Source organism: Artibeus jamaicensis, unplaced genomic scaffold (assembly GCF_021234435.1).
Source record: "Artibeus jamaicensis isolate MK-2021 breed Jamaican fruit bat unplaced genomic scaffold, CSHL_Jam_final contig_196, whole genome shotgun sequence".
Lineage (NCBI taxonomy): Eukaryota > Metazoa > Chordata > Mammalia > Chiroptera > Phyllostomidae > Artibeus > Artibeus jamaicensis.
Window position 1 is genome coordinate 2,347,587 of NW_026521401.1, and position 24,009 is coordinate 2,371,595.

The window sequence follows — 24,009 nt, forward strand, 5'->3', positions numbered from 1 at the left end:
GATTGTAAGAAATTACTATGAAAAACTGTATGCCAAGAAATTTGAAGACCTAGGTAAAATGAACAAATTTCTAGAAAAATATAATCTCCCAAAACTCAATGAAGAAGAAACAGAAAGCCTGAACAAACCAATAACAGCAAAAGAAATTGAAGCAGTAATCAAAAAAACTCCCATCACACAAAACCCCTGGACCAGATGGTTTCACAGGAGAATTCTACAAAGCATTTCAGGAAGAGCTAACTCCTATCCTTCACAGGCTATTCCAAAAAATCCAAAACGATGGAAAACTCACAAACTCTTTTTATGAAGCCAGCATCATCCTAATTCCAAAACCAGATAAAGACACAACAAAAAAAGAAAACTTCAGGCCAATATTGCTGATGAACATAGACGCTAAAATCCTCAACAAAATATTGGCAAATTGCATCCAACAATACATTAAAAAGATCATACACCATGACCAAGTGGGATTCATCCCAGGGATGCAAGGATGGTTCAATATTTGCAAATCAGTAAATGTAATACATCACATAAACAAAAGCAAAGACAAAAATCACAGGATCATATCAATAGATGAGTAAAAAGCTTTTGATAAGGTACAACACCCATTCATGACAAAAACACTCAGCAAAGTGGGAGTAGAGGGACCATTCCTCAACATAATAAAGGCCATATATGAGAGACCTACACCAACATCATACTCAATGGGCAAAAACTAAAATCTTTTCCACTAAGATCAGGAACAAGACAAGGTTGTCCACTTTCACCACTTCTATTTGATATAGTACTGGAAGTTTTAGCCACAGTGACCAGACAAGAAAAGGAAATCAAAGGCATCCAAATCAGAAAGGAGGAAACAAAATTGTCATTGTTTGCAGATGACATGATAGTGTACATGGAAAATCCTAGACTCTACCCAAAAACTGCTTGACCTAATAAATGAATTTGGCAAAACAGCAGGATACAAAGTCAATATCCAGAAATCAAAGGCATTTTTGAATAGTAACAATGAAACAGCAGAAGCTGAAATCATGAAAAAAAATCCCATTTGATATAGCAAAAACAAAAATAAAATATCTGGGAATAAACCTAACCAAGGAGGTAAAAGACCTGTATGCAGAAAACTACACAGCACTGAAGAAAGAAATCAAGGAAGACACAAACAAATGGAAACATATACTGTGTTCATGGATTGGAAGAATTAACATCATCGAAATGTCCATACTACCCAAAGCAACTCACAGATTCAATGCAATATCTATTAAAGTACCAATGACATAATTCTCAGACATAGAACAAACACTTCAAAAATTTATATGGTACCATAAATGACCCCAAATAGCAGCTGCAATTTTGATAAAGAAGAACAAGGTAGGAGGGATCACAATACCCGATACCAAACTATATTACAAGGCCTCTGTAATCAAAACAGCCTGATACTGGCATAAAAACAGGTACATAGACCAGTGGAACAGAACAGAGAGCCCAGCAATAAACCCAAGTCTCTATGGGCAACTAATATTCAACAAAGGGGGCAGTGACATAAAATGGAGTAAAAAAAGTCTCTTCAACAAATGGTGTTGGGAGAACGGGACAGCTACATGCAAAAAAAAAAAAAAAAAAAGAAACTTGAGCACCGACTTACACCATATACCAAAATAAATTCAAGGTGGATAAAAGACTTAAATATAAGCTGTGAAACTATTAAAATCCTAGAGGAAAACATTGGCAGGAATATCTCAGTAATTTCATGCAGCAACATTTTTACTGATATGTCCCCTAGAGCAAGGGAAATAAAGGAAAGAATAAACAAATGGGATCTCATTAAAATAAAAAGCTTCTGCACAGCTAAAGAAAACAGTATTAAGATAAAAAGAGAAGCAACTATTTGGGAAAACATATTTGCCAATGATACCTCAGACAAAGGTTCAATCTCCAACATATACAAAGAACTTACACGACTCCACTCTAAGAAGACAAGCAGCCCAATTAAAAAATGGGCAAAGGACTTGAACAGACAATTCTCCAAGGAGAACATACAGAGGATCCAGAGACACATGAAAAGATGCTCAGTATTGCTAGCTATCAGAGAGATGCAAATTAAAACCACAATGAGATACCACTTTACACCAGTCAGAATGGCCATCATAAGCAAAGCAACAGACAACAAATGTTGGAGAAGTTGTGGGGAAAAGGTGACCCTAGTTCACTGTTGGTGGGACTGCAGACTGGTAAAACCACTATGGAAAACAGTATGGAATTTTCTAAGAAAACTAAAAATGGACCTGCCTTTTGACCCAGCAATTCCATTGCTGGGACTATATCCTAAGAACCCTGAAACATCAATCCAGAAGAACCTATGCACCCCAATGTTCATAGCAGCACAATTTACAGTAGCCAAGAGTTGGAAGCAACCTAGATGCCCATCAGTAAATGGATGGGTCAAAAAACTATGGTACATTTACACAATGGAATTCTATGCAGAAGAAAGGAGCTCCTGCCCTTTGTAATAGCATGGATGGAACTGGAAAGCATTATGCTGAGTGAAATAAGCCAGGCATTGAAAGACAAATACCATATGATCTCACCTTTAACAGGAAGCTAAGCAACAAAACAAATAAGCAAGCAAAATAAAAACAACGATACTGAAATAGAGAACAGGGGGACGGTCACCAGAGGGGAGGGGGGAGGGAATTTCAGGGGAAAAAGGGGAAGGATTTACAGGAACTAGAATAAAGGACACATTGACAACAACTAAGGGGGTGGGAAGAGGAGGGAGGTGGGGAGCACTGTGGGGGGTGGGCATGGTTGGGAGTATAAGACAAAACTGTACTTGAACAATAATTAAATAAATCTAAATAAATTTTAAAAAAGAAAATATAGGCAGTTAACATTTTGTCATTGCTTTTTAAAATTACATTGTATGGATTATGCTGTTATAGTTTTCCCAATTTTCCCCCTTTATCCACCTTCCACCCTGAAGCCAACCCTCCAGCAACCCCTCTTTCTTAGTTCATGTCCATGGGTTGTACATACAAGTTCTTTGACTTCTCTGTTTTCTATACCATTTTTTACCTCTCCTCATCTATTTAATGTCTACCCATTATGCTTCTTCCCTGTACCTTTTTGCCCCCTATTCCTCCCTTCCCCATCCCCACTGAAAACCCTCCATGTGGTGTCCATTTCTCTGATTCTGTTCCTGTTCTACTTTTTGCTTAGTTTTTGTTTTCATTGTTTTTAGGTTCATTTGTTGATAGTTGAGTTTGTTGTCATTTTACTGTTCATGTTTTTTATCTTCTTTTTCTTAGATAAGTCCCTCTAACATTTCATATAATAAGGGCTTGGTGATGAATAACCCCTTCAATTTGACCTAATCTGGGAAGCACTTTAACTGCCCTTCCATTCTAAATGAAAGCTTTGCTAGATAGAGTATTCTTGATGTAGGTCCTTGCCTTTCATGACTTTGAATACTTCTTTCCAGCCCCTTCATGCCTGTAAGATTCCTTTTGAGAAACAAGCTGATAGCCTTATGGGCACTCCTTTGTAGGTAACTCTTTCCTTCCCTCATTGCTTTTAAGATTGTCTCTTTGTCTTTAATCTTTGGTAACTTAATGATGATGTGCCTTGGTATGCTCCTCTTTGAGTCCAACTTATTTGGGACTCTCTGGGCTTCCTGGGCTTTCTGAAAGTCTACTTCCTTTGCCAGATTGGGGACATTTTCCTTCATTATTTATTCAAATAAGTTTTCAATTTCTTGCTGTTGTTCTTCTCCTTCTGGCACCCCTATAATTATGATATTGGAATGTTTCAGGTTGTCCCAGAGATTCCTCAGTCTCTCTTCATTTTTTTGGATTCTTGTTTCTTCATTCTGTTCTAGTTGGATGTTTATTTCTTCCTTTTGTTCCAAATCGTTGCTTTGAGACCTGGTTTCCTTCCTGTCACTGTTGGTCCCCTGAATGTTTTGCTTTATTTCATTTTGGGTATCTTTCATATGGTCTTTCATTTTTCAACCAAACTCAATCATATCTGTGAGCATTTTGATTACCAAGGTTTTTTTTTTAATTTTTTTTTAAAGATTTTATTTATTTATCTTCAGAGGGGAAGGGAAGGAGAGAGGGAGAGAAACATCAATGTATGGTTGCCTTTTGTGCATCTCCTGCTGGGAACTGGCCTGCAGGGAATAGGTCTGCAACCCAGGCATGTGCCCTGACTGGGAATCGAACCGCGATTGTCTGGTTCGCAGGCCCGCGCTCAATCCACTGAGCTACACCAGCCAGGGCTGATTACCAAGGTTTTAAATTCTTCATTAGACAGGTTGGCTATGTCCTCCTCACTCAGCTCTCTTTCTGAGGTTTTGCTCGATTCTTTCATTTTTGGCCCTATTTCTTTGCTCAGGGCGCCTGGTAAGTTGTAAGGGGGTGGGGCCTTAGGTATTCACCCAGCAGGGCAAACCTCCTTGATGCAGCTACGCCTCTGGGGGAGGGGCCAGAGAGGGAACAATGCAGTTCACCTGCTCATCTCTTTTCAACAAACTCACGTGTGAGACTTGGAGTTTCTCCCACTGTGGCAGCTGCCTTAGTCCACAGACACCTCTGAGTCTCAGTTTCCCCTTAATATAGCTCCTCTCTCACAGCCTGCCACCACACTGCAGCCAGCTCTGCCCCCACAGTCTGCCACCTCACCAGGGTTTTTCTCCATTTGCCAACTTATGGGTCTGGTTGTTCTGTTTGTTTCTATAATTCCTTGGTTGTCAGGGTTCCATGCAGTTTGATTTTCTGGCACTTCTGGTTGTTTATTGATTTTAGATTGGTTATTTTTCTCCTTTTGGTTATGTGAGGAAGCGAAGGGTTTCTACCTACACCTCCATCTTGACCAGAACTCTGTCATTGCTTTTAGTAATGTTTTCGGATATGTATCCTCAGTCAAGGGAAACAAAAGAGAACATAAACAAATGGGACTACATCAAACTAAAGAGTTCTTTCACAGCAAAAGGAAACATCAACAAAACTAAAAGACTACCTACTGAATGGGAGAAGATACTTACCAATGGCACATCCAACAAGGGGTTAATATCCAAAATATATATTAGGAACTCATGCAGCTTAATACCAAGAACAAATCCAATTTAAAAATAGGAAGACGACCTGAAAGACATTTCTCCACAAGGAACACACAGATAGCCAATAGACATATGGAAAGATGTTCAACATCATTGATCATCAGAGAAATGCAAATCAAAACTACAATGAAATATCACCTCATACCTGTCAGAACACTATCATCAATAAATCAACAAACAAGTGTTGGGGAGGATGTAGAGAAAAGGGAACCCTCATTCTCTGTTAGTGGGAATGCAGACTGGTACAGCCACTATGGAAAACAATATGGAGGTTCCTTAAAAAATTAAAAATAGAACTGCCCTATGACCCTGCAATTCCACTTCAGTGTATTTTTCCAGAGAACCCCAAAACACTAATTTGAAAAGACATATGCACCCTTTTGTAGGGGACCGGTTTGTCTTGGCCTGGCAAGTGTGACTCAGCTCTGTATGGAAAACCTACAGAAGTGAAGTGGTGGGCAGGAGTCAGATCTTCAAACCGAGTTTTCCTGTGGGAATCAGGCCTAGAAAATGCATACAGACTGTTATGGCTTGCTCTTGCTAAAACTCCCTCGCCCTGGTCTGAAGGAACAGATGTATATTGTCTATCTTCAAGGTAATATCCAAAGCCTGTGTGAGCTCTCCCAAGGACAGAGCTAACCAGCTCATTGCCATCCCCCTTTGCATGTTATTTTCATTTCCTTGATTGTACCTAGAATGTAGATAATAATATTCTATGTGATAGATAATAAATCTTTCTTTGATATAAGACCCCAGGAAAATAATAAAAGTATGTCTAGGTAAAGGTCAGGGCACTCCTCTTGTAAGGGAGTGATTGAGGCACCCACAGACACTCTCCCCTTGAGAGAGCAGTGGTGCCTGTTCCCTTTTTCCACACAGGATTGTTGTCGCCTGTGCATTGATTCTTGTCATAAGCCACACAGGCAGACTCTGCTGGACAGGGTCTGCTACACCCTCTTGTGCATTACAGCATCATTTACAATAGCTGAGATATGAAAGTGACCTAAGTGTCCATCAGTTGACAAATGGATAAAGAAGAGGTGGTTCGTAATTACAATGAAATAATACTCGGCCATAAAAAATAATGAAATCTTGCCATTTGCAACATGGGTAGAGGGTATTGTACTGAGTGAAATAAGTCAGACAGAGAAAAACAAATGCCATATTAGTTCACTGATATGTGGAATCTAAAAAACAAACAAACAAAACAGAAACACACTCATAGGTACAGAGAACATTTTGATGCTTGCCAGATGGGAAGGGGTTTGGGGTAATGGGTGAAAAAGGGGAAGAGATTAAGATATACTAATTGGCACTTACAAAAAGTCATGGGGATGTAAAGTACACTGACTATATTAGCTATATTACATAGGTAATACAGTCAATAATATTGTAATAACTGTGTATGGTGTCAAGTGAGTATTAACCTTATTGGGGTAATCACTTTGTAAGTTATGTAAATGTCTAATCACTATGTTGTAAACCTGAAACTAATATAATATTGTATGTCAACTATAATTGAAAAATAATTTTAAAATATACAAATAAATTTTTTAAAACATGCGTGTTGAAGCAATCAAAAATGAACCAGTTATACAGAATATATGGCACACAGTCATTAAAAAATACATTTTGAAGGTAATGATTCATTTAAGCTGTGACTGAAATAATAATCATTTCACTTCACTGATAATATTTATATGGCACTTACTATGTTCCATGCACGATTGCAAGCACTTTACAAATATTGTGACTTAATCCTCACAACAGCCCTAGAATGTAGGTCTTATTATTATTAAAGTGAGGCACAGAGAAGTTAAATAAAACATCTAGGGGTCAGAGCTGGTAGGTGACTGAGCTCTTACAGTTAAAATTCAAGCTGTACATAGAGGTTATCCCATGTATAAGCTGTTGACTATCTGAGAAAATAAATATAATAAAATTTCCATCAATACTATTTAATTTCTAGCCATACTCTTAAAAAAAAGAAAACAGTCATCAAAGTTCAATATGTTCTATAGCTAGGATCGGATGAAAAGCAGTATCTCCCAGCCCATTGCCCTTCCTACTTCTTTAAACTAATGGGCTGCTCCAGGATGAAGTTTAGAGTATCCTCTAGAGACAGATGCAAAGAAAGAGGCCAGACTCAAAAAAAATCTGAAATTCATTCTTTGTCTAGTTTGGGAGGAGAGAGTTGAATGACAATGGTTTTTCTGAGACTAATTTCAAAGTACAAGGCAATGTAGACACTGCCCCTCAGATCCAGGCAGGCCTTCACAAAGCCCTGGTGCTGCAGGGCCTGAGTGGCTTTGCAAGGTCTCCAGAGGACTCAAGAGACCATTACAGACTCTCTCCATGATCCATGCAGAGCCTACACATGCACGATGTAGTGGGAAAGGCCTGGGTGTCCTAGGTTACACTGATCTGAATCCCAACACTCTCTGAGCCTCAGTTTTCTCCCTTGTAAAATGAAGGTATCAAGAGTGCCCACATCCTAGAGAGGGTGCAAGGACAAAATAAGGAAATGCAATTTCTTTGCAGAGGCATAAAAGCCTGACACACAGAAGCACATAATATCTGTAAGCTACTTTTTATTTCTGTGGCTTGTTGAAGCAAATGTGCCCTGGCATTCTGTTAGACACACCTGTCTGCACTCATCCCAACCTCCAGCCTTAGTTTCCACACCTGTGGAAGTTGACCCTGGGAAGGGTTGCAGAGGAAGTTCAGCTTCCACCCAGTAGAAATCAGCCAGGGTTAGGAAATCTTTATTTCCCCAGTTCTTTGGTACAGATATTTGAGGCTCCATCTACAGTCTGGGGCCTAAACCACACCTTAGAAAAAGGGTTGTCAGGCAGTAAAACTTCCTTCCAGAAAATTAGAGAAACAACAGAGAGCCAAACCAGCACTGCTCACAGTGAGCCGAGATGCCTCTGCTGTTCCCAGACACAGGCATTGCCTTCTCTGTCTTTTGCATTTCACGCCCACCAACTGCCTTTATCCAATTAATTTCCTGGAGAAGCTGGAACAAAAGGGTCTGTTACTGTTACTGATGTCAAATTACTTGGGCTCAGAGGAAAAACTGTAGACTCTACTGGTTAAAGAGAACCCCAGGGCTCACCTATGTCAAGATCTAGTCTTTGAATCCAGCTCACTCCAGGAATAACAGCCTCTACCCACTCCTGAGCATGAGATCTAGAACAGTAATTCTCCAAATTAAAGGTACATACAAATCACCTAGGGATCTTATAGTGCAGATTCAGTAGGTACTGGGGGGCACCTGAGAGTCTGCGTTTCTAACAAGCTCCCAGGTGATGCCAATGTGGCTGGTTCCACAGTCACGCCTTGAGCAGGAAGAATCTAGAGAACTGGCTGCCCCCAGGAGCTTCCCACTTTAATAAGGAAAGTGCAGTAAGTAGGCAGACTGAGCTCTCCAAGGCAAGAGTTATTTTTTTCCAATCACAGTGTCTAACCAGAGGGCCTGATAACGCCATAGAAAATATTTGTTGGGTGGATGGATGGATGGACAAGCACATATGAATGGATAGGTGGATAGTTGCTGATTTAAGATCAAATGTGCAATCAGAAACAACTGGTAATTAATATTCTGCCTTATAAATTACATATTTATTAGGTTAAAAATGTTCTCCAGGGAAAATGGAGAAAAGGAAAAGGAAGGAAGAAAAAAGAAGGAAAGAGAGGGAATTGAAAGATGAGAAAGGATCTCTGAACCCCCAAAGAGTTTTCACCTCTCCTAGAACATCTTTCTAATGTAGTCAAATGTATGGCTGAGTCATATCCCTTCCAGAAGACCATGTGGTACATGTTCAAGGCCTGTGTCTTTTATTTCCTAAGCCCTGGTGTCTGGCACAATAGCTGGCTCTAGCAGGAGCTCCATAAATACCATTCTGTGATGAATAGGGCTAACAGCTCCATTCATGAAGTCTCTTTTAGGAGCCAGACACTTCACAGGGATTATCAAATTTAATCCTCATAACAATTTTATGAGGCCAGTGCTGTTATGTTCCCCATTTTACAGGTGAGGAATGTGTAGCTCAGGAGAATTAAGTAAGACACCCACAGCCACACAAACAATCAGTGGCTGGGATTGGGACACAGGACTCCAGGCCACCATAGCCTATGCTCCTGATCAAGAGATGGCCAGGTTTTGTAAAGCCTGAAGCTTTACATTTCGAGGGGCTCCTTTTAAGAAGAAAGTACACCCCAAAAATATGCTGCAGAATTTGCAAAATTATATGTGAACATATCGTGGGGGCCTTCCTGCCCTTGGTGAGTTGTACAAGGGAGGGGCTCTGTGACTTGGGTTTTCTTAGCTACATGCCAACACTGCCTCTCATCTGGACTCCCGTGCTGGACACAAGAGCTAAAGGAAGAGGAAAAGAAAAATTGATTGAAGAAAGAAAAGAAGAGATAAAAAGGGGCCGAAAGGGAAGAGAGACAAGAGAATAAAACAGGAGAAGGATATAAAGAGATGGGTGGAAAAGAGAAAAAGCACTCAGGGCAGACAGGAAGGGGCTGGCGGGGGAGCTGCAGCTGCCTCTGATGAATCCCCCATTCATCAGAGGTGAGGGTGGGGTTTCGGCCAGCTGCTCCCACATGGACCCTGGGAGGAGGGGCCCTCTGCTCTATCCAGGCCTCTATGCCTCTACATGTATACCTTGCAGCCTCCTCCTCCAACATTACAGTGACCCTGCTGACATCCTACCCAGGCTTCTCCTCAGGCTCCCAAACCCCGGAAGCTGGGCTGGAGCCAGAAGAGCTGAGTAATCACCCTCCAAACAGCCGCACCCATCAGTATTATCCCCCAAGCAACTACCTCTTTCCTGGTTCATCACCTGAGTGCCCAGCCAGTAGAAGCAAACCTGGGGCCAGATATTTAGCCTGGCACATAGTGGAACAAAGGCAAAGAAAGGCTTGTTCCACGGTGGTCTACTAGCCTCTAACTGCCCCACTGCTGGATCCTCTTTTAAAAAGGAGATGCCTGCTTGGGTCTTTGAAGTTTGTGCCCTTAAGTCACCTGTTCTCTACCCAAAACTTCCAACTCTAAAGGCTACACTTCTCTACAGTAGAGAAGCATTGGGGCCATGCTAGTTCAAGAAATCCTCCAGACTAACCTCAGATCTCTACTGCTCAGAGAAAAGTCCAAGGCCACACTGCACTGAGCAGCTGAGATCTGGCCAACAGTCAGTCAAATCTACCTCATATTTCTTCTGCTCAGATGTCACCTGTAGGGGGGCTTTCAGACAATTGTGTTATATTCAGCCTCTTCACATGGCTGGCAGTTCTAGGAGAATGAGGTGCAAGCCTCAAGTCTGCCCCCAAAACTGGTATGATTTAAGGACCAGTCATTTCACGAACCATGAGCTATGATTTCCTCAACTGTCAAATGGGAACAAAATATTCCTTATAGAATCATTGTAAGAATTAAAGAGATGGCACATGGATGCACATTTTTAATGGAAAGGCAAATGCTCAAGTCTAACCTGGGCTGATCTCCAGAGAGGGTCAAGGCTGAGAAATGGAGGAAGATCTGGATTTGTTCAGAATCTGACACTAATTTACTATGTGATCTTGATACTTGGCTTTGCCTCTCTAGAATTTAGCTTCCTCACCCACAAAAGGAGAGGAGAAGATAGTTGCCTGAGTCTCCTCCAGCTCCATGGTTCTGCAGTTCCAAGGTCTTGCCTTCATATATCCCAGCCAGGGGCAGGCCTCAGGGTATAGCAGGATGTGAATCAGAAATGAACCTGCCAGGAGGGGAGACCTGGGTCTGAGCCACAACACCAGCAGGGATATTCAGGATGTTAAATAACTGGTGAGGCAAAGGCAAGAAGCTCTTGGGTGGCTGGTAACATTGCGTATAAGCCCTGCATGGTACAGCTTCGCACCTGGAGGCCAGGTTTATCTCATCTTAAGAGATGGAAACAATCAAGTTCCACTGGGCAGTAAATTTTGTCATCCCAACCCCTGAACTCCTCCAATTTATTGCAACCCCAAACAAAAACATCCACACGGAAGAAGTCACGCAACTAGGAGAAAGAGAGCCTTTTAACATCATTGTCAGCCAACATCAGGTTGGGTGGAGTAATTCAGGCAGGAAGGCTTTTGTGACATCTAGGTGTGTCACTTGTTCTGAGGTACAGGGCCTATGAATGACTCCAGGTGTTGTTCCAGCCCCTAAGATGGGTATCAGGTTACAAGATACATAATCATTCCAGTTTGGCAACTTCAACTGTAGGGTTGTTCTAATTAACCTGCACCACAGTCCCCAAAGCACTCCTATAATACTGCAGAGGGAGCTGGACAGATCATTAAGGGGAAAAGGATGCTTGACACAAGGGACTAAGGCCTGCTCTGCATTTAGGCCTCCTCCAGCCAATGCTGCTGAAGGATCTCTGACCTGTTGACCAGCCAGAGCCCCACCAGGGGAGGACCTCCTCCTGATTTGAGTTGCTGATCTCAGCTCTAGGCCATTGAGAAATCAAGATCTCACAGCCAACATGGTGAGTGTGGGGCCCTCTGCATGAGGGGGGGGTGTGCTTGGTCTCCCCGCAAAGAGCCTTCAAGGCAGCCTGAGAGGTCATCATCAGCTGAGAATTTTATAACACCCTCCAGGTTAAAAAGAGGTCACACCTGCATTGCCTCCACACTCCAGCCCCTTACCTGTTTCAGTACCCACCTGCCCTGTTCTCTCCCTTCGCACCCCCCAACAGCCTTTGCACCAGCAGCAAGGCAGTTGAAACACAGAGGCCAGAGCTATCCTTTCTGACTATTCTCCCCCTGAATCCTGCCTGCTTTCTTGCCCACTGTCTTCTGTTCTGTTGGCTGGAGGCTGGTATTTTTCTAAGAGCTTGGGGCTGTTTTGATGCCACAAGGGCCTTTTGCCACTTCCTTGGAGAAACTGGCTCCTATTCTTTTTAAAGAAAATGGTGGAGAGCTGCCTCAAAACAATCCAGAGTGCCTGTGAGGCTCTTCTCTTTGGTCTCTTTTTTGGCCCTGTCCTCTCTCCCCCTCCTCTGAATATTTGACCTGCTTCACTGTCTTGAGGCAAAGAGAATAAATCCCAAAGCCCTGGCTGGTATAGCCCAGTGGATTGAGCACGGGCCTGAGAACCAGAGAATAAATCCCAGACAGCTGAGTACACAAAGGGAAGAGATAAAGCAAATGGTGGATATGAGAGGGGATTCAGGGAATCTTTCTTCTCCAATCATTGGCCAACATGTTCAGTTGCCCAACAATTAACATGAAAATGAGAGGGGAGGGAAGGGACAAGAAGGGGAGAGGGAGCATCCCCTCAAAGAGGAAAAGAGGTGACTTATTGGGGCCCCTCAGATGACTCCTGGCCCAAGCACTTTCCATGGGACTCCTCTGAAAAGTCTGGCGAAGCTCTAGCCTTAGTGCTTAGGTGGCTGAGGGTCAGAAAGGGATGGGGCTTGCCTGAGTCACACCAGATGCTCAGGTCCCCATCCAAGGAAGCTCCCAGAAGCCCAGCCCATGTGGGAAAAGCTGCATCCCACCGGGGCTCTCAGGAGAGAAGAGGAAATAGTGCCAACCCACCTGGCTATGAGCTGCCCTAAGGAAACCTGGGATTCCTCTTAGAGGAGCAGTGTAGAAGACAATGGTTTCTAGGGCAAATAACTAGAGCACTAACTTAGAATCAAAAGGTCAAATAACCAGCTCCCTTGAAAGCTTATTAGTCTTGAGACTTTACCCTTTCTGAGACTCATGTTCTGCCTCTGAAAAATAGAAATATTATCCACACACTCCCCCATGCCCACACAGAGCATCAGTGGAAAAACTGAATAGGCTAATAATGTATGTGAATAGGCTAAAAGCCATGAAGTCCTGTGCAAATTGTAAAGATTATGACTGAAGAGGAATTTGCTCCAGGAAATGAATGACAGGTCAGTGGCATGGCCAATCCTGACACTTCACCAGTCAGGAAAGGCATTACATAAGTAAGGGAAGGCAGGTAGGTAGGCACTCTGTGGTAGAGGGATCATGCCTGGGGCCCCAAAGACAAGGCAGCAACATGGCCAGGATCCATGGTAAGACCAGGAAGCCTCTGGCGCCTGAGTTAGGCATGAAACTACCGTGTCGTCTTCCTCTAGTGAGGCTAAGACAATTATAGCTCCCAGCACTGGGAAAAGATAAGACAACTCCTGCCCAGGCCCACCCTTCTATTCCCCTTTTCCTCCCTGCCTCCTGCCACACCCATCAGGTCCCTCCTGAGACTGAGAGTCAGAGTCCTACAGAGTTGCTGTTTCTTAACAATGGTTCTCCCTTGAGCCTATTCAACAGGATGTCCCCATTGAAAGCAGGACATAGAGAAGGCCCTGCATAAAGATCTGAACACAATCTCTGTCCTGGAGGTAAATGTGCCCCTTGACGCCTAGGCTGCAGCTGAGCCCTGAACCGAAGCCCAGGCCCTGTGATCAGCCATCCTGGTCTTGATCAGCATTTCCCAGGGGGCCTCTCACACCCCAGAAGCCACCAGACTAGAGTGTTCAATACCTGAGGTCAGTTCCAACCCTCTGGTTGCTATGGAGGAAGCAGGTCCTACCCTTTCCTCCCACCTTGCCAGCTGGTACAGACCAAGGGGTTTGCTGGGCTTGGCTGGGATGAAGGAATGTGGCAGGTCAGCAAGCCAGCCTGCTGGCAGCAGGGGTCTGGGAGCATGGGCAGGGGCCACCCCAGATGGAGGCAGAGTCCAGGAGCCCACTCAGGCCTGGTGGTGTCATCCTGGGCTGCCTAAGATGGCTAGACAGTAAAAGACCCAAGAGGGCAAGATAAGCAAAAGAAGGCTAGGCCCTGCCTATTCTCTAGGACCCCTCACTACCTGGGGGCGAGAGGGGGGAGGTGCTTGATTCCACTATGACCCTCAAAGTAATGTCATCGTTCCAACAACCACTTAATCAGTCCCTGCTTTTGACTACCTCCAGGTGGCTGGAGGGGGTTGGGGACAATAGGGTATAATGCATAGGTTCTGCCCTGGAGGTACTCAACTCCTTAAGAAAAAAGTGCAAAAAGAGTGTGACAAGTCCAATACCATAGGTGACACAAGGTACCCTGGGGGCAGGAAGGTGAGTAAATTCTCTCTAGGGTAGTTGGGGAGTTGTCCCAGAAGACAAAGTACTTTTTCTGGACCTTGAAAGGTGAGCAGGCTCTCTTCAGGCAGAGGGAACTCTTTATGAACAGGAAAGAGTGGCAGTGGGGACAAGGGGAATGGTGCTGTGGCTAGAGAGCAACCGGCCCGGGGAGCAGGGCAGGGAGGAGGGGCATAGCTGAGGTTGGGGGTCCACAGTGTAGTCATGCAGGCCCCTACATTAAGCTCAGGTTCAGGGTCCCCACTGTGCCCTGGAGCCCAGTGGGGCTGGGCTAGGGAAAGTTCCCAGTGGTTGCCAGCGTCTCATGTTTGGTCCCCCTCCAGAATTTAGCCCAGACCACCCTTTCCCTACCAGGCAGGGCAGCAGGCATCTAGCTCTGTTCATTCATCCACAAAATAGGTGGCATGCCTCCTCATTACCAGCACCAGCCATGCTGGTAAGAGGAAACAGACAGGGGTCCTGTTCTTGTGGAGCTCTCAGTATCAAGAGATGGTAGGCATGGGGAGAGATAGGTGGTTGTCAAACAGTCATCTAAACTCATGTTTAACTAGCAACGACTGAAACACAGGGAACTGGGAGAGTTCTACCAAACCTGTGGTCTTACTGGAGGTCATAGGAGGCTGAGAGCTGCATGTGAGCTTGGAGGGCAGGGAGAATGGGGCATTTCAGGCAGAGGGAACAGTATATGTAAAGGTGGAAGCACCACCTCCAGGCCCTATTCTGTGTTTGAGGGCTTCTCTCTCCTGCCCTTGGGGTCAGCTCTGTGCCTGGCTACTGACAGGGAGAAGTGAAGTCAGGCCTCCCCACTGCTTCAGGCCTCTCTCCTCCTCTCAGTTTTCCTCTGTACAGCTGAGAAAGCCAGCAGTCACCTGCAGCAAATGACCCTTGCCTGTCCCTATAACAAAGCCTAAGGGAATCTGAGGAGCTGAATATAGGAAATAAGGAGAGATGATTGCAGGGCAGAGTGGGTAATAGGGAAAAGAGACCAGGGTTCGGGAACTCTGGACAGACTTTCTGAAGCCCCAGAGACAACCCAGAACAGCAAGAAATGAATGCAGGCCTCTCAGACTTCCCAGACAGCTCTTCCCCCTCAGCATCCCTTCTTGCTTACATGAAAGCATCTGCCTTTGTAAAACCTCAAATTCCCAAGCAATGATTGCCCCAAATAGTTAATTTCCTCAAACCTAAAGTACATTTATCTGCCACATATTTTTATGAACCTGCTGCCACCAGACTGTGACCTTCTTCAGGATGGGGTCTATGTCTTTTCCATTTTTTAACCCTAAACATAGCAAGAGCTGGCATACAATAGGCAACTGATATGTTTGTGAATGAATGACAAACAAGTGACCAGGACTGAATCCCCTATAACCAGCTGTCTGATTTACCTGACACTGAAGACAAGATAAACCAAAGCTGATTGGAAAAAAAATGCCAGATTCTACCAGAGGTGTTACCTAGGTGTTTTCATCCCAGACAGGACTAGGGTGAGGGAGGGGCAGGCCTGAGCCCACCCAGAAACCCCAGAGGTAGAGAAGAGAGAGAGTATGTGAGCAGAGCCAGTGTGGCAACCCCCCTGAGACTCTATCGTGATTGCAGCAGAGAAACTTGTAAACAAGACTCAATCCCTCAACCCCTCTCCCCTGCCCTTCCCTCACAGAGCAGCATCCAGCTTCCTAGAATAATCCACATGTAGCCAGAGACAGCAGTTGTCCAGGGTGGGAATCTATACAGGGGTGGTAGCAATGTCTTTCATCACAAAATGCCCTGCACACAGGTAGGGCTGGGTTCTGCCCACTGGTGTGGTTGAGCCCACAAATACTTTAGGCATTTTCTGCAATCTCAATTTCTTCCTTTATAATATGTATTCATGCATTCAGCATAAATTCCCTGAGCATGTACTATGTGCTACGTGTTGACAAGACCCTGTGAGAGATTCAGAGAATGCACAAAATTAAGGTTCTCAGTTCCATATAAACCATAGGTGGAACAGAGGTTCCCATACCCCAGGTAGAGTTGAAACTTGTTCAACCACAGATATCAGCAACAAGGGGGCAATATAGCTGAAGTTACCTCGCCTTACCTTTACCCCATTCCCACCCTGACACTGGTCCACCGCCCCCCCACCCAACTCAGAGAGAAGGGTCCTGCCAGACTGTCTGGAGAACCTACCTTGATGAGTAGAAATCACTAGTGATCTTAAAGAGAATGACAACAGCAGCAACAACTCATCTCCAACCCCATGCAGCAAGTACAGTGTTTTGAGGTTTGGGAAGCACATTCACACCCAGAATCACCTCAACTCTGGAAGGCATCATGATCCTCTTTCTACAGATGAGGAAACAGAGGCTCAAAGAGCTTAAGTGACTTGAAAAGGGTCACTCCACAAAGAAGAGTCAGGGCTGAGTTCTAAGACTTAAATATCAAGTACCCTGCTTTTCCATTATGCCCTCCTTCTCCTCCAAGATGTGTAACTATGAGAGTTGAACTGAAACTAGAACCTGAATTTGAAATAAAACTAGAAACTAAAGAACCAGGGGTCCTCACTTTCTTACCTAGAAGCTGATGGATTTTATACTAAATTGTTCACTGAGTGAAGACTGCACCAGCTGGCACAGCCAACTGCAGGAAAGACAATTTTGTTTTTGTAAGGACACTGCATCCCTCACTACTCTACCAAAGGTCACTAAGGAGATTAAAAAAACCATAACCCTCTTAAACAAAGAAAACATAAACTGGTAAGAAGACAGAGATAAAGTTTTATACCCAGTGCTACTTAGGAAAACAAAACCAAGTTACTATGAGATCATTAAGGATAGCAACTGATTTAAAGAGAGAACAATTGTAAGTAAACCAGGCCTAAAAGGGAGTCTGATCTGTGGGAGGATTCAACTGAAAAAGTTCTAGACTAAAGCAAGCCCTTCAGAATCACAAGCCCTAGGAAAGGACCTCTGAGGTCTTCTAGATAAGAGGTTTCCCCAAATTTGTTTCAGCCTCAGAACCCTTTGCCCCACTGACGTGTGATATAGAACCAACATGTGGAAAACAGAAAAAAACAGTGATGCAGTATTTAAAGGGACTGTGATCCCCACCCATTCCTGTTCTGTCTTCCTCCCTTCACAGCAACCTCTGCCCCTTCTCCCACCCCAGAGTGCTGTGGAGCCCTTATGTGGCCTTGCCTTTGTTGGTGTAAATCTCCTTCACCATCTAGCTTCTATTCACATACCTTCTGTTGCTTAAAATAATCTTCCCTGTGCCAAGAGAAAGCAGTCCCTCTGTTACTTTCCCCATTAATCCCCATCATCATCTTTGTCTCTTTCTTGAGATGGCCTTTCTCATTTTATTTATTTTTTTAAAAGATTTTGTTTACTTTTAGAGAGAGGAGTAGGGAGGGAGAAAAACAACAATGTGAAATAAAACATCCATCAGTTGCCTCTCATACACAACCCAGGCATGTGCCCTAAACAAGAATTGAACCTGTGATCTTCCACTTTGTGGGATGATGCCCAACCAACTGAGCCACACTGGTCACAGTGGCCCTTCTCATTTTAAAGGACTACAGTTGTGCTAATGTAGGTCTTCACTTCTCTGGACTGCACCCTCTACCCTTTGTTCATAAAGAGGTGAATAAATGTCATATGGCATTACTTCAGGTCCCCTAACTGCCTGGGCCACTATCCCCCAGTGTACTCTAGCCCATTGATTCCCCTCCTAAAATCAGGCTCCTTGACCTAGTGAAACCATAAAAATAGTGCCATTTGTTCAGCTCCTATTACATACATGCTCGGCCCTCTGTTAGATGATAATTAATGATTTTTTAAGCATCTACTATGCCTAGCACTTGTAAGGTTCTGTATTGTTATTAATTATTAATAAAAAGAATAGAATATATACTCCATGGGCACAAAGACTGTTGCTTTCATTCACTGTTGTATATTCAGCCCCTAGAACAGTGCCTGGTTGAATGAATAAAGTATTATTTTATAATTTTCATTATTATTACTAATATTAATTGTACACTTACTATGTATATACCAGGCAATCTGTTATAGACTTTCAACGAGCACATTGATCTCATTAAGAGAAAGACTTATTTTTTTTCTTTCTCATGAAATTGAGGCTCCCAGTGGTTAATTTGCCTGAGGCCTGTGCTCCATCTACTATAAAACAGCCTCCCCTGGCAGATAGCAGCCCAGCAAGGAAACCTTCATGAAGCACACAGAGTATTCCAGTGGTAAGAAAGTGGTAAAGGAGCTTCGGGTTATGCAATTGCAAAGTGATAGATGCAGGGAAATCACTGACACACCCCTGAAGCACTATTTGGAAGATCGGCGTTCAGTTCACAGGAGAGATCTGGAGTTACCATGAGAGATCTGGCAGCTCTACTGCAGCTGTTAAACTGTCTCCCAGAAGCTAATGCTCTGGGAGCAGCCAGAACAAGAGAGAATGCTTAGTCTTGCCCTTGCACAGACACACTGGCACACCCTCCTCCAATGCTGTGTGGAGTTTCACTCCCCAAACCTCCAGGGGCCCACAAGAGGACTATTTTCACACGTTAAACTCCTCTATGTGTCAAGCACTGAGCCAGGTGCACCACATGCATCATCTTAGCTAATCCTCACCAACAATGCTGTGAAGTAGACTGTATTCTCTTCATTTTATTTTTTTAATTTTATTTAGTTATTTTTAAGTACAGTTGTTTGTGTATTTCTCCCATCCCAGCCCCCCCCCGCCCTGTGCTCCCCACCTCCCTCCCATTTCCACCCCCCTCTTCATTTTACAGATAAGGAAACAGACTCAGAAAAACTAAGTAACTTGCCCAGGAGCACATGGCTGGTATGGAGCACAGCAGGACTGAGATCAGCACTTCTAACTCAGAGCTCAGGAGCAGCTGAGTCCACTCTGACCCCAAAGGCTAACCAAGGGGGGCCATGAGCAAGTCTGTAAAAACATGAGAGGACTAAATAGGGTTCCTGTGGGCTTGAAAAAGCACATCACAACTAGCAGGTGCAGTACCTAGTAGAAGTTTTCCCACTCTCCAGTGTTATTATAGTTCTATCATACCTACTTCCAAAGACAGAAACTGGGTCCAGGAGCTGGTAAGTGACTTGCCCATAGTTGCTCAGCAGGTAAAAAGTAGAGTGAGTCTTTATAAAACCAAAGCCCCTCTGCCCTCCTACCACTCCCCTCTTCCTTACAGTTCAAAGGACAATTCAGGACAAGTAAAAGGGAGTATGATTTTTCAAAGGCTGTATAAACTGTGTGGGATTCTTTCATAAATATTAGCCTGCATCATGGATGGTAGCTTCTTTGTTCAGGTAAATTGCAATGTTTAGAGAACCCTCCAACCTTTAAGATCTATCAGCCCTTCCTAAACACAAACCTCTGAGAGTCCCTGTCAGTCTCAGTGTCCTGACTCCTGATGGCTCTTGAGTGTTCCCTTCAGCCGCTGCCTATACATTGCCCTCAGGTGTGCAAAGGTGGAGCTTCTTCCTTCCCATCTGACTATCCTGGAAAGGGAAGATAGATGGAACTACCACCCTGGGACAGAAAGGAGCTGAGTGAAGTAGAATTCTCAGGAACTCAGACTAGCTGAAGAGAATGCACTCCCTTCCTGAGACCAAGAGAAGGACCTCAGAGGGATTTATAAGAGCTACCTACAGCTAAGAGCAGCACCACCTGGTATCAAGGGCCCTCCATTGAGGGACCAGGTCTTCCAGTTCAACTCAACCCAGCAGGCATGTACCTCACTCCTGCCCACTTCGCTGTTTTGACATGTGACTTGGTGACAGATAGAATAGTGGCTCTGTGCCTGTGTTTCATTTTCTTCCCTCTATCCTGGTCCTACCTAGAGTTAAGAGCCATGCTGAAATAGAAATGCTGATTCTTAAATGAAGGCAGCTGGACAGCCGGCTGGCATTGGGATAATAGTGGGTTACCTGACACCTCCTGTCTACCCAAGGCCCTAACCTGAGCTATTATGTGCTGGGATGGGGGCCAAGGGACTCAGCGCAAATTGCCAACAGATCAGTACCTATGTGGCTTAGAACAAGGCACAATGATTTCTAACATAGCAGCTGAGTCTGAGGTTAGTCCTTAAAGAAAATATGCTGCTGTAGGACACCCAAACATCAGGCAGAGGGAGTGAGATGTTTCCTGAGGTGCTGCATGGGGGAACCTGGATGCCCACCTGCACATGGCACAGGCAGGATGGGGGGATCTGTCTAGAGAGAGGGAACAATTCAGAGGCTACTTGAAATCTCAGATGAGGGCTGCTGCATTACAACCAGGCTCACTATAGGAAACTCACACCCTCCTCTCCTGACTCATATCCCAGTCCTCATGTCCCCTCTCCTCAACTTACCTGTCATGGCTGAGGCACCCAAGAGAGAGGTTATTGCTCCAGCCTGGCAAAGGTATCAAACTGCCCTATCCCACTGACAGGTGGAAAGGATACAGCTGGCTGCTGTTAGGTTGAGGGTAGGATGCAAATTCAGGGATCAGAGAGCAGTGTGAGGCCCCCTCAGAACAGCCCCCTGAACACCTGAGCCAGAGGTGACCAGTGGCCAAGCTCTACTCCGCAAACTGACTAGGAGCAGCCTCTGGTCTCCTGCCTCACCCAGAACTTTCCCTACCCTCTCTCTCCCCTGGGTTTCCCCCCCCCCCAGCTGTGTCACTGGCCTCAGCAACCTAGCAGCCACCTGCCAGAGCCACGAAGGGCCTATTTATTTCATCACCTAGAAACAACTGCATCCCTGGCTCTAGGTTTTTCCTGAGAGACCTTGGGAAGCTAGGGCTTTAGCTCCCACAGGAGCCTGAATTTACCACGGACTGAACCAGGCTCAGAAAGTCCCTTTTATATGCCCCTGCTTTTCACCCTTCTACACCTCAACCATCCCAGCTCTACCCCCTACCAAGCTCCTTCCAGAGCAAAGAAATGCAGTAGCAGCATTTCAGAGAGGCAGAGAGAAATAAGGCTCTGGGGACAGGCTGCTTGGGCTGCTTAGCAAGAACAGCAAACAAAGCAGCTGACCAGGCTCTCTGTTCTTTTGGCCTCTGAGAGCTACCACTTCTTCCTCATCGCATTATCACCCCAGTAGAGCACACCCATTTCACCTTATGGTTTTTAAACTTTTTATCTGCTTCACCAACTCTGAAAGAGAGTTCCCCATTTCCCTAAGGGGATCTTGAGGTTCAGAGAGATTGAAGGGCCAGTGCTACACAGCAGGTCAGAAGACAAGGCAAGATGAGAAATCATACTCCCCATATGGGTCTACAGCATACTTAATCCTCACCTCCCTTTAAAAATAAGAACTTCCCCCACTTCCTCACCCCACGTATTTCAACTCATCATCCCTGAGCTGGAAGATGGCAGCTGAGCTAAGCCCAACCAGGAGTTTTTCTGGGATCTAAAACACCAGGGCCTCTGGGTAATTAATTGGTAACAAAAGGAAAGAAAAGCAGGTAAGAAAGGTGCAAACCTAATGGAAGAGGAGAAAGAAGGAGCACTGGTATCAATAAAGACTCTCCTTGGTACCCAGCACTGCAGCAGACCCTTCCCCATACACTCTGGGAGAGAGTGGTCTTTTTACCCCTGTTCAGGAATGACTCAGCAGAGCCAGAAACCAAGCAAAGGTGGGTCTGCCTTCAGACTGAGGGAGGGTTGGGAAAACACTGGTGTAATCTCGGCATGCTATTTATATGCAACTAGGCTTCTTTGCAGGAGAGTAAAGAATCAAAAGATGCAGCACCAGCTAGTGACACTAACCCAGATAGGGACCTGAAGCTGTGGAGAAATGGAAACAGCTGTCCACTGGGTCCAAAAGCCTGGCCCCAGGAACTGGGTTCATTACTTACTTGCTCTGAGGCCATAGCGGTTTTCTGTCCTGTAAACTGGGGATAATTTCTCAGGGTTGTTCTGAGAATTAACTAGAATAGCATTTATGACATATACTATAAACCACATAACAATACCCAACTGCAGTAATTAATTGTTGCACCTCCACATTTGGGTCTTGGATTAATGTTCAGCCACCAGAAAAATACTGAGAGGCAGGGAAAGATGACTCTGAGCTAATCAGGCAATAGGGAGGTGTTTACCAGGCATCTTCCCACATGCCCACTTCCACCTCCCTGCCCTAGTGCCTACCTCCTCCAACTTGGGCCTTCCTGGACTCCTAGGGTCCAGGCATTCCTGCCCCTCAGTATTCCAGACAGCAGGAGCTTCATTCCCAGAAGTGCCCTAAATTGAACACTGGTTGGGCTGGATCCATGAGTCAGGGCTCTGCACAGACTGAATCAACAGAGCAGACAGGCCTGACCCAGCCAGCAGCCCCAATACAAAGGACAAGACTGATGCCTTCCCATGGTCTGTGCTGGGCCTGGCCATCATGGCCAGGGGCCAAATCAAGCTGGGAATAAATATATCCACACTTCCTTGACCATAACCCTAATACCTGTGACCTCCAGCAACTCCCCTTCCCAGAGATTTAGCAACCCATCATCTCTGATCTCTGTATCAAAAATGTTTGCCAGAGAGACTTCAACAAAAGCCAAAGAGTAGGCCACTGAATGGAAGGTAGGCAGCAGGAGAAGCAGAATAGAAACAGGATAGCAGTTGGACTCCTTCAATCCTCAGTGCAGGCAGGCAGCTGGTTTTTTATCTTCTCTTTGACCAGTAGGTGCACAGCACTAAATGGGTCATAATCCTTGATTCTTCACTATTGGTTCATGCAGGACCCTCTTGTAACTCACCAGCTAGTTAGATGGTTTTAACAATGTAATAAGCTTCCATAAATTCACCACACAAAACAAAAGCTAGGACTTAACAATAACCTACATCTAATTATGAGATCCTTCTGCTGAGGTAGGTGAGCAAGTCTCTTTTGTTTGCACATCTTGAAAAGTCTTGATTGCATATCTGTGATAGGCCAGGGAATGTGGTAGAAAGCCCTCACAAAGTCAGGACCACCCCGAACCCTGTGTTCATCATTTCCTTGCTTTTTTATGGAAAAGATTCTGTGTTCTCTGTTGTAAAGTAAGTCTCTGGGACTTACTTTATTCTCCAAGATTGAATTGCTAGCACCATCTACATTATTTTGTGGCACCATACTCTATTTGTTTTGACTGCAGCATAATGTTCCACTGGTTGAATATACCACAGTCAGTGTCTTCCAGGCTGGCGTGGGGCTGAAACTTGAAACTGAGATATTTTCCTTCATTATTTAATTCAACAAATATTTGTTAAATACCCGCTATGTGCCAAGCACTGTAGGAGACCCCAGGGATGGAATAATTATCAAGACAGCTACAGTCCCTCTAATTCTAGCCTGCAGTTTTCATTTAGTTTATTATATTCTCTTTTTCCTTTGTTTCTAAAAAGGTGTGAAATTTTTCTGTATAACCACTATTCAGTGGAGAGCAGTTGAAAACATATTAATAAAAGAAGTACTGAGGTCACTCAGTTTGAGGATAAGAAATTCAAGGCCCCAGAAAATGTAGATTGTAAGCATCTTTTGTTCCCTCTGTGTCTTAGCTTCTAGCACATTACAGGTACATCAAAGGCATACAGTCAATATTCACAGAATTAATAGTAAACAAAGGGGACTTGCCCTACCTACTTCAACTTATGCAGGCCTTGTATATGCAGGAAGACCCAGGGAAAAAGAATGAGTTGACAGAGGAAGGGCCACTAAATGGATGTCCATGATACCCCCTCCAACCAGCCCGTCTTGTAGCCTCTCACATCCCAGCAAATAACCTGTC

The 24,009-nt window shown here is 44.5% G+C and overlaps 2 protein-coding genes across 5 annotated transcripts in view; one reads left to right on the forward strand and one right to left on the reverse strand.

Annotated features, from left to right (window-relative positions):
* SMIM35 (small integral membrane protein 35) overlaps nt 1-24,009 on the reverse strand; it is a 113,935-nt gene that overhangs the window by 84,575 nt on the left and 5,351 nt on the right. Inside the window, exon 1 of one of the 2 annotated variants that reach the window (XM_053672659.1) lies at nt 8,033-8,052. The exons of the other annotated variant lie outside the window; for it this stretch is intronic. The gene's annotated coding sequence lies outside the window, so the exon portion shown is untranslated. Of the gene's footprint in view, nt 1-8,032; nt 8,053-24,009 lie in introns of those variants that run through there. 2 annotated transcript variants of the gene reach the window in all.
* TMPRSS4 (transmembrane serine protease 4) overlaps nt 11,415-24,009 on the forward strand; it is a 37,189-nt gene continuing 24,594 nt past the window's right edge. For all 3 annotated transcript variants that reach the window (XM_037147242.2, XM_037147244.2, XM_037147243.2), the window contains exon 1: nt 11,415-11,640. In XM_037147242.2, coding sequence (XP_037003137.2) covers nt 11,638-11,640 — 3 coding nt within the window. In that variant the 5' untranslated portion in view covers nt 11,415-11,637. The remainder of the gene's footprint in view (nt 11,641-24,009) is intronic.